General features: G+C 38.4%; 2 protein-coding genes and 1 non-coding gene across 5 annotated transcripts; 2 read left to right on the top strand and 1 right to left on the bottom strand.

Moving 5' to 3' along the window:
• Window positions 1–808: 808 nt before the first annotated feature.
• On the bottom strand, window positions 809–8,202 carry LOC113357750. 3 transcript variants are annotated; one of them, XM_026601202.1, is made up of 4 exons: window positions 7,898–8,202; window positions 5,068–6,208; window positions 2,060–2,134; window positions 809–1,224 (listed from the first exon to the last, which is right to left on the bottom strand). In XM_026601202.1, the coding sequence occupies exons 1-4, from the start codon at window positions 8,165–8,167 to the stop codon at window positions 1,220–1,222; spliced, it is 1,491 nt and encodes a 496-aa protein (XP_026456987.1). In that variant the 5' UTR covers window positions 8,168–8,202; the 3' UTR covers window positions 809–1,219. The 3 variants fall into 3 exon arrangements, with proteins under 3 accessions (XP_026456987.1, XP_026456986.1, XP_026456985.1); XM_026601201.1 differs by having other exon boundaries at window positions 809–1,219; XM_026601200.1 differs by lacking the exon at window positions 809–1,224 and adding an exon at window positions 1,332–1,957.
• Window positions 2,160–5,061, top strand: LOC113357752 (protein IQ-DOMAIN 14-like). The gene is made up of 3 exons (XM_026601203.1): window positions 2,160–2,933; window positions 3,285–3,530; window positions 3,754–5,061. The coding sequence occupies exons 1-3, from the start codon at window positions 2,442–2,444 to the stop codon at window positions 4,462–4,464; spliced, it is 1,449 nt and encodes a 482-aa protein (XP_026456988.1). The 5' UTR covers window positions 2,160–2,441; the 3' UTR covers window positions 4,465–5,061.
• Window positions 8,203–8,439: 237 nt separating the features above from the next.
• Window positions 8,440–8,521, top strand: TRNAS-GCU. Its single transcript has one exon. It is a non-coding gene; the product is annotated as a tRNA-Ser (tRNA).
• The last annotated feature ends 1,322 nt before the right edge of the window (window positions 8,522–9,843 follow it).

The raw sequence follows: 9,843 nt of genomic DNA, 5'->3' as shown, positions 1-9,843 counted from the left end.
TGACGGCTGTTGTTTAATTATGCATACAAACACAGCACTGGGCAGTTGGGAAGTGAAAGAAATGAGGTTGTGGAGCGCATTTGGACTATGCTTTCATGCACCGATGCAAGTGCGACTTGAACTACGTTTCAAAAAACTGGACATCATTCACTGTCCAGATGCTGCAACTTCAGCGAGAAGCTCCTCCTTGCTGGCTCATGAAACTCATTTACCATAACAGAGAAGCTCCTCCTTGCTGGCTCATGAAGCTCATTTACCATAACAACTTTCCGTCGATGTTACTAGTACAGTGGTCAAGTTATTGGACGATTATATCAGTGACCTGAGTTTAAAACTAGCATCAAAACTTTCTAAATTCAAATGCATTGAGATCGGGAGTATTGTGAAAGTGTGAATGTACTATTTTCTCCCCTTTTTTTTATGAAACAGCGTAGCCTACCGGCTGGGTTTACACATTTTGAGGTCTCCTTTATAACACAGTTTCCCTAACACTACAAGAATACTAGTTACAGAGTCCCGAAAACCCCATAATAGTTGCAGAGTTACAGTCCCCAAACACAATAAAGGAAACTGTGATGGAAAAGATGTTTCCAATCATGAGTGAACTTCATTTCATAAAAGAAATCAGAATTTAGATAAAACCATTAGAGGAAACAACCGGCCATTATATGAAAAAGTTGGGTGACCCAAACATAATTCTGTCTACATGAAAAAGTTGAAGCTCAACTGAGCTCCAGTTAAAGAATCAATCCCCTATTTTGTTTTATAATACAGCTGCAAGAAATTAGAGAAAGAGGAAACGCAGAAATTCTTTTGAACGGTGATACCAGTTTTTTACCATAACTTTAATATTCATTATATTACAATTTGACATAACATGGGTGTCCAAATGGAGTCCTTCCCCATAATAATTACTTTAGAGTAGTTAATACTTCCAACTATAATTTAATCATAGCCTGACCCCTCCCACCTTGTTATGTCTATTTACTACTCACAAGTTATTAATTCTACTATTTAGCAATTTAGCTAGGGAGTAGAGACAATAGGACCTCAAGAATTTAAAAACTACTAGAAAACAATCACATATTCACATGTCTTTCACTGCTATCCGAAGAATCTTCAATTTGGCACCAATGACGGGCTTTGCATACTATCTGCATCCAAAATGACTTCCTCTAAGAAACGCCCGCAGAACTCATCTAGACAACAATGCCATTATCTACACTGCAACAATGCCACTACAAAGATTACTACTGTGTGCTAAAAAAACTTTCATCCACCGTTACCATGGTTCAAAGGGTCTGAATTCTGTCAATACTGAACATTTATCATGAGTATTTACACTGATAATTTTCTTATTCCATTAGCTTTAAACTAAATCTGACTGGGTTACTCTACCCCCATAGTTACCTGACTAGTGTCTGAATAACAGAATAAAAGCAAAGTGGCCCCAGTTACTGGAAATGATTAAAAAAATTGCTAAAAGAAAGGTGGATAAGAGATGACTTCCTAGATGGCTTTGGTATCGAGGAGGTTTACTTGGGATTGTGAGACATCAGATTCAGACACCCCATTGCACAAAAGCTTAAAGGATGAAAAGATGAAAGCTGGCTCAAGAGGTTGAACCACGTGCAGAGAAAATTTCCTTTCCCCAACCCACACTGCTGGGCCCCACCATTTCTTCCCCTCCCATCAGTCCACCAAAATCATAGGTTTAACTTGCAAGTACATCAACAGTCCAACACAGCCTAAATCGAATGTGTCTAACCCTGACATGAGTATTTTACAAGAGATTCTCATTTCTCACCCCCTCTCTCTCTGTCTCTCTCTCTGCATCTTCATAAAACCATATGGCCTTACTCACATGGGCATAGTCAGCAAACCAATGAAACCATAAGCAATCACCTAAATACCCTTACTTCAAAACGGATCTGAGATAGGGTAGGGGGGTGGGGATCTTGAAAAGGACAAAATGGGTAGTTAAGAAAGTAGAATATGACCAAACAAATGACAGGAATCTTGTCAACAGGTTTTCAATGAGAATTGGCAAGTTGCTTACCAAGGGTGTTACTGAATTTCCCATCATCTCCTTCTCCTCCTCCTCCTCCTTCTTCTTCACTTCTTGTTACATACCCTACCATCACATAAATTAACAATAATTTCATGGTCAGAGATCATTCACTGAAAGAGATGAAAGTATTAGAATGAAAAATATATAATATATTCAGTCAAATGAAAGTTATAAGGTCTAAGGAAGTTATCAAAAACAAAGAAAGACAGGGAGAGAGAGAAAGAAAACTGTTGCTATCTTCTCTCTTGTATCTATCTATCAATCTATCTGCAACAAACTTATTCAAGAAGAGAGTGATCAACTGTTGCTTTCTTCTATTTCGTATCTAACTGCATTTCACAGCAATGGTTCCTAGGTAGATTTGAAAGAGATGGCAAAAACACCCAAATGGCTAAGAAGCTTCTTGACGGGGAAAAAAGAGAAGGACAAAGAAAAAAAAGAGAAAGAGAAGGGAGAAGTAAATTTCCAATCTCAAACTCCTACTGAAAATCCGACAACTCCAGTCACCATTACTCCTAACACTACTCCTAAAGAGAAAAAGCGATGGAGTTTTCGAAGATCCGCAGCAAGCACAGGAACAACACCCACTGGAACACCAACCAAAGATGCAAATTCTACAGAGTCGATTCCTACCACTCCACAACCAGATACAGAACAGCCCATGGAAGGATCTGAGAACGATCAGAAAAAACATGCCATGGCAATGGCTGCCGCCTCTGCTGCGGCAGCTGATGCAGCCATCGCAGCTGCACATGCAGCTGCTGCAGTGATCAGGATAAATGGAGCTGCCAAAGATAGAAGATCTAGTGCAATTGAAGAAGCAGCTGCAATTAAGATTCAGTCTGTCTTCCGTTCTTTCTTGGTACTAATTCTTTGCAATACGTCACTCCTTTTTTTCCAACTCTAGTCTAACCTGGAACTATTTCTCATATAATGCTGACAAAATCCATAGTTGAAAGGCTGTTTAACTAATGCAATTGTTTGTTCTTGTTAAATCAAATCTTCCTAGATTTATGAACACAGAATCATCATGAGAAAAGAAAACAAACATTGAGAGAGCATGAAGTTTCTTTTTTGGAAACATCTATTCTACAGTACTGTTACAATAGCACAATAGCAGTTGTTTTCCAAAACTAAAACATAGAAAACAAATGAGGATAGTGAAAAGGAGAATTTTAGGGATGATATGTAACAACTCGCTGTGTTTCTGCAGGCTAGGAAAGCATTATGCGCGTTGAAAGGGTTAGTGAAGTTGCAGGCATTAGTAAGAGGTCACCTGGTCAGGAAACAGGCAACTGCTACCCTTCGGTGCATGCAGGCATTGCTGAGCGTTCAGGCTAGAGCTCGCACACAGAGAATTCAAATGGTTGGTGATGAGGCAGCAGACCAGCGTATTAATCAAAGACAACTCATCCATAGAAAACCTCCACAAGAGCACCACTTTAGACAAACATATAATGTAAGCTCCTTCTGTAACTATTCCAATTCTAAGTTTGCTAATCAATTTAATTTGCCTGGATTCAGCTTAATATATGCAAAGCATCCAAAATTACTCCTAAGCAGAAATTTTCTACTTCACAAATGTTTCTGTTAAATAGTTCACGGAAAATGAGATATTTCCTCATGGACATCTGACAAGGTTTAAATTTCACTGATTTAAATTTGATATTTCTAATGGTTAGGATATGGATAAAGGGCTAGAGGAGAATGTTAAGATTGTGGAAATGGATCTTGGAGAAATGAGGGGAACTTCAAAGGCCAGGAATAGCTATTCAAATCACACACAAGCTGAACGGATAGTAGATCATAGATTCTCAACATATTATGCTGGTAATCGTGCCCATGTAAAGCAAGATCATCACCATCAGATGTCACCTGCTCCATCAGGTTTGACTGAAATGAGCCCAAGAGCCTGCAGTGGACATTTTGAGGACTATTCATTCGACACAACCCAGAGTAGCCCACAATACTACTCAGCTATGTCTAAACCTGATCCAGGAAGAGTACCTTTTGGTTATTTGCGTCCTGAATATGCAGAATCTGTTTCAAGCGAATATCCATTCTTTCCTAATTACATGGCCAACACGGAATCATCTAGGGCAAAAGTTCGATCACAGAGTGCTCCAAAGCAACGCCCAGAAACTTCATATGAAAGGCAGCCAAGCAGGAGGAGGATCTCAACTGAAGGAAGGAACATACCACGTGCAGTTCGAATGCAGCGGTCATCTTCACAAGTTGGTTCTGCACCTAATGGGTTAAATAATCCTTGGTCAATCAAACTAGATCGTTCTACAATATCTCTCAAGGACAGTGAATGTGGTTCAACAAGTACAGTTCTCACAAATGCAAACTACTGCAGGTCTCTGATTGCTTACGAGATCAGTAAGCATTGAATATAAAGAAGTTTGTGGTTTCAGAACAAGAGAGGATTACTAAATTTACGGTTTATGCATCGTGCAAAGAACTTTGACAACGTAGTTTAAGCGAATTTGGCCTCTGTGTTATTTTGTGTGCTAGTTTCGGCTGCCTATTCTAAAAGTCTGATTCTGCAATTTCATGGCTTTTGTGACTGCTGCAGCCCGATTGATATTAGCACTGACTGTTTTCTCATTATTCAACTGGAACTTGCGTTGATTCAGTGAAAACAGTAAGCAATAAGTTGGATACTGGAGAAACAATTCGAGCTACAACAGAGAACTGGTCACTCGGTTTCTAAGAGTGGGGGACTCAAATTGTTGACTTAAGAATCATGGTACAAACGTACCTTAGAAGTAAATCTGAATTGAAGCTCCGTTAAACTAATTCTTTTCGGTTTAGTGTCTCTGCCAACCTTTTGTTTCTTTGTTGAGATCTCTTTGCTTTAGTGGGGAGGGGGCTTTTGGGACAAAGGGTGATGTAAACATAAAGCACGAGAGTGCAGAACTTAACAATAGATGTTTAAACGAATAGTACTTGTTGAATATAATGCAGTGAGTAGTGAGTTATTTGTATGATACCTTTTCCTCCCGTGAGAAACTTCTGATTGGACATTGAAATATTGCCTCTCTTTCTCTTTGACTGCATACCGTTGCCACCAAAATACTGCTTCGTCGTTTGATGGGAGAACTCTGCAAATGTCATCCCATCCTTCAAGCGTGATGACAATGATGGAATAATTTTATGTATTTCTTGACTTAGTATATCTGGCTCCTGTTCATTGGTATTAGATCTCAAAGAGTCAGATATTGTGGATTCTATAGGGAGTTGAGAGATAGAAAACCTTTTGTCCCAAGCTGGTTGCAGGAAAACAACGAATGTCTCTCTGCTTAAATCATCTTGTTTTGTAGGCTTACAAACAGAGTGGAGGGTTGAATGAAGCTTCCCTTTTGATAGGATATCCGCTGACTCCCCTACCTGAACAAGAAAACTATTAGGTGGAGATCTCACCACATAGATTTTATTCTTGTTTGCATCAAATATTTGTAAACTATCGTGGCCATCAGGCAGTGAATACTCCTGCTCACTTGCCTCTGTTGTTGATATTTGATAGGAGGACATAAACATGGGAGAGGTTAGAATAGTAAAAATCCCGTAGTCATAATGCCACTGTTGCCATAAGTTAGAAAGAGAAATTTGACAGGATGTAGCTTCATTTACACTTGTTTTCAGTTTAGATGCCTTAACCGATGTTTGATCCTCCTCTCTGTGAACCTTTAATTTCTCACCAAGTTGAAATTCACAGTTGGTTCTACCTTTTCTAGACACTTCTTTTCTAGCAGCCTCTTTCAAGAGAAAGTGATCCAGAGTTGAGTGATAATGTACTAGGCGTCCTTTTGCAGTGCACGACTCCAATATGCTTTGTTCTAGCTCCTTCCCACCAATGGCCTTATCACACACACGTGCTAGCTGGAGTCCTATGCCCATCATGCAAAACCCAAGTTCCTTAAAACTGTTTCCCACATTCTTAAACTTATCATCTCGGAACCTACACAAACTATCCACATTTTTCTGCCATTCTGAATTCTTTTTCGACTTCTCAACTGATTCATTAGAACTGACATTAACACTTGTATCCTGAACATATTTTAATTGAGATACAAAAGAGGAGACTGCTCTATCTGGGTTCTTCAAACAAACGTCAGTGCCCAAGCCATGGTCCTATAGAATTCGTAAACAAATAACTTAAGGTTAAATGCAACTGGCTACTAGATTATAATGGACATACAAATACTATGTCCTAACTCCTAAGCTAGATTAAATATCATTTCAGATATTCACGCATCAAATATTGTTGGAAAGGGAAATGTGGATATTCACTGATATATTCTTGTTATTACAACATGAGACACATATACATTAAGCTCCGTAAAGATAACTCATTACATATAAAATATATCAAAAACTCTACTTTCAGAAACGATCAGCTCTTTGTCAATGAAGCAACTATGAATGCATGCCAATTTCCTGATGATAATAAATATCTATCATGAACAATCTTAGGGACACTTACAACATTGAATCACACTAGATGTATTCGTAGATTCACTAATCCATAAGCATAAGCCTATCAAAAAGAGATCACGAAGGGCAACTTATCGGATGGGCTGTGGAGGTCGTTTTTTGGCATCAAAATGTTCTGACCGATACGAACCATCAAAGCTTATCTGGTTTTCACTGCTGTGGTTTCCTATAACCACATCACTGGGATATAAAAAACTAGATGAAAATCAGAGACTACAAAGAATCTCCAGACTTCAAAACATATCTATCATTACGCAGCTACTTCTGCATGAAATGCACCGTGCCTTCCTAAAATATGCCCCTCTGCCAGGTATTAAAGTCTTAATCATTTCAACTTCCTGGCAAGAAGATTGTACATGTGGAAGTACCCAGGGCCATAAACTACTTGGTTTAAACAACTAGAATCAAATCGAAAACCTTAAATCACTTGGAGAAGTAAAGGAGTGGTGCCAGTTTCTCAAACATTTTTGGAATCAAAGCAGGTGAGAAAATATCAAAGTCATTTCAAGAGTTATAAGTAGGGTGCTGACTACCAAATTTAGTACCTTCCCGCTTTACAATAAACAGGCAAAGAAAGTAAGAACTACAATGAAGTACTGGTTATTAGAAGAAAGGTTTAAGTCGAAAGTCGAAGTAACAGGTAACTAGAGGTCAATAACACTCCAACGAAGAAAACTTCAAGAAAATGAATTTGAATTAGAAGACTAAATGACTCAACAACACAAGCCCAAAAGAGGGAACACAAAAGCTATCACATGTTACGATTTATGAACTTCGTAATTAGCATCCGGTGTCATACATACACTTCATGTTTTAAAATGTCAATCCCAACAAAGTTCGGTAAATGGAGTATTTGAAACATGCAAACTAGATAGGATAATAGGAGCTGAATGACATTCCAGTCGCCTCTGCTCTCAAATACATAATATATTTGCTATTCAATCTTAATTAAGTTTTGGTAAAAGGAGAATTCGAATTTATGCAAACTAAATAAGATTTTACAAGCTGAAAGAACAGTGATCCCATTAGAATAGTTTCTGAATAGAACTCCTCAAGATCATTCTAGTCAACCATCATCTCAATACATACTGTTTTCCATAAATCATATAACAATATGGCAAACAATGAAAGACACAAATCAAACATTCGACTAAATACACAAAACAATTCACTCCACAGTTATCGCAATTCAAATACTTCCTGAATATAACTCGTGACTTCCATAACCTAATATAAGCGAATAATTTGAAAAGTTGTCCCAAATGGCTAAATAATTGAAATTGTGAACTGGAAAAAAATAACTATGAGAGAAGTATTTGAATTTACCTTGAGTATTCTTCGACGATCATGATGATTCAAAAGAGCAAGTTGATGAGCGAATGGAAGAAGATCACGACGAAGTTGTGATCCTTGAGGAACTCCAGTAACAACAAGAAGACCAGGTCCGGTAGGACCTAGGGTTTCTAATATAGTTTTGGAGATAGAATCAAGCCTTGAAATTTCTTCTTCTGAATAATCAGAAGAGTTTGAAGACAAGTGTATAAGATCTGCGTATTGGAGTTGAAATGGCTCCAAAATCTCTGCTTCTATATCCATTTGTGGAAGAGTATCCGAGGTTATTGACTTATATTATATACTTGTGATCAAAATTGAAAAGTATCCGAGGTAACAACAGTTTGAAAGGGAAATCTAGTAAGTTCCTTGTTGTGTTTCGAGTAGTTGTGTAATAAGTAACTACATGTTTCAAGTCCGTTGGATAAGATATAGGTTGTTCGATGATGTTCCTAGACTTTGATGTCTTGGCGGGGAAGGAGAAAGAGCAACAAATTACATTTATATAAATGTACGTTTTCCCTACCAACAACCATGACACTTTGGCCGAGTGGTTAATGTGTGTGCCTGCTAAGTACATGGGGTTTCCCCGCGAGAGTTCGAATCTCTCAGGTGTCGTGTTATTTTTTTTTTTTTTTTTAAAACAATTGGGATGTTTGAGTTCTATTTAGCTATCATTTTTATTTTTTTTTCCTTTTGGGTTCTAGTTTTTCTCTTTCCTTTTGGGTTCTAGTTTTTCTCTAGTCTCGTGGGTATTTTTGGGATTAGGTGTCTTTTTTTTTTTTTGAAGCATGAAAAATATTAGATTAGACTGAAATTACACGGGGTATGTAATATCCATAGAGTCTGCTATTACAATAGAACTAATAGATTGCGGAATTGGGATGTTTGAGTTCTATTTAGCTATCATTTTTATTTTTTTCCTTTTGGGTTCTAGTTTTTCTCTAGCCTCGTGGGTATTTTTGGGACTAGGTGTCTTTTTTTTTTTGAAGCATGAAAAATATTAGATTAGACTGAGATTACACGGGGGTATGTAATACCCATAGAGTCTGCTATTACAATAGAACTGATAGATTGCGGAATTGTATGTTCCCATACTGTTGTCGTGAGTCTCCCTATGGAGCAATCATCCGCTGCTCTGTTTGCTAACCATCTGCTGCCTGATTTGCTTCTCTGTAGACGTGTCTAACGACATATTGCTGGATTTGAGTGAGCCTTTGTTTGATCTCTGCAACCAGGTCAGATATATACCAAGGGGGGTCTGTATCTGAGGTTATAAATCTCATTAAATTTTCCGAATCCGTTTCAAATTGGACTTTTGACCATCCTCGTTCCGTCGCCGTTTTAGAGGCTATGTGCATGGCTCAGGTCTCCGCTGCAAGTGCTATGGTGATGCCTAGAGGTTGTGATATTGCTAAGATAGTGTTGGTTTCCTCATTTCTACAAATAATACCTGCTCCTGCTATCCCGGGGTTTCCTCTTGCTGCGTCGTTTGTGTTGATTTTGATCCAATCTGGTTGAGGCTTGAGCCATCCTACTAAGATGGTTGAAGTTGTTATTGTTCTTTGTGCTGGGTTTGGGTATGGCTGCATCGCAGGGAGCATCGGTGGGAGGTGTGTCTGGACCCAAGAATATTCCTGCTGGAGCTTGATGGCCATTTGCATTATATTTATCGGATTTTGTTGTTGTTGGCGATACATCACACCGTTCCTGGTTAACCATAAGGACCAAAAAAGGAAGCAAAAGGTTGTGGTTATCGTTGCAGGTACTTTTGTTTGAAGAAGTTCGGATATGGTTGTTTGTTGAGGTAGTGAAATGGGTATGCGTTGCGAGGCGACATGAAGGTTTCTGAGGTGGTTTAGTAAGAGGTTCCAAGAATCTATAGCTGTCTGACAATGTAGCATAATGTGACTGGATGTTTCGGGATTAGAACTGCATTG

The sequence above is a fragment of the Papaver somniferum genome, chromosome 3 (assembly GCF_003573695.1).
Source record: "Papaver somniferum cultivar HN1 chromosome 3, ASM357369v1, whole genome shotgun sequence".
Classification (NCBI taxonomy): Eukaryota; Viridiplantae; Streptophyta; class Magnoliopsida; order Ranunculales; family Papaveraceae; genus Papaver; species Papaver somniferum.
This window is presented reverse-complemented; position numbering and strand designations above follow the sequence as displayed.

What these genes read in the sequence shown, in the direction of transcription:
- LOC113357752 (XM_026601203.1), top strand. Translation starts at nt 2,442, where the DNA reads ATGGCAAAAACACCCAAATGGCTAAGAAGCTTCTTGACGGGGAAAAAA. An exon ending in CTGTCTTCCGTTCTTTCTTG is followed by an intron (nt 2,934 to 3,284) that starts GTACTAATTCTT and finishes GTGTTTCTGCAG; the next exon opens with GCTAGGAAAGCATTATGCGC. An exon ending in ACTTTAGACAAACATATAAT is followed by an intron (nt 3,531 to 3,753) that starts GTAAGCTCCTTC and finishes TCTAATGGTTAG; the next exon opens with GATATGGATAAAGGGCTAGA.
- LOC113357750 (XM_026601200.1), bottom strand. Translation starts at nt 8,167, where the DNA reads ATGGATATAGAAGCAGAGATTTTGGAGCCATTTCAACTCCAATACGCA. An exon ending in ATCGTCGAAGAATACTCAAG is followed by an intron (nt 6,209 to 7,897) that starts GTAAATTCAAAT and finishes CGAATTCTATAG; the next exon opens with GACCATGGCTTGGGCACTGA. An exon ending in GTTTCTCACGGGAGGAAAAG is followed by an intron (nt 2,135 to 5,067) that starts GTATCATACAAA and finishes ATGTGATGGTAG; the next exon opens with GGTATGTAACAAGAAGTGAA.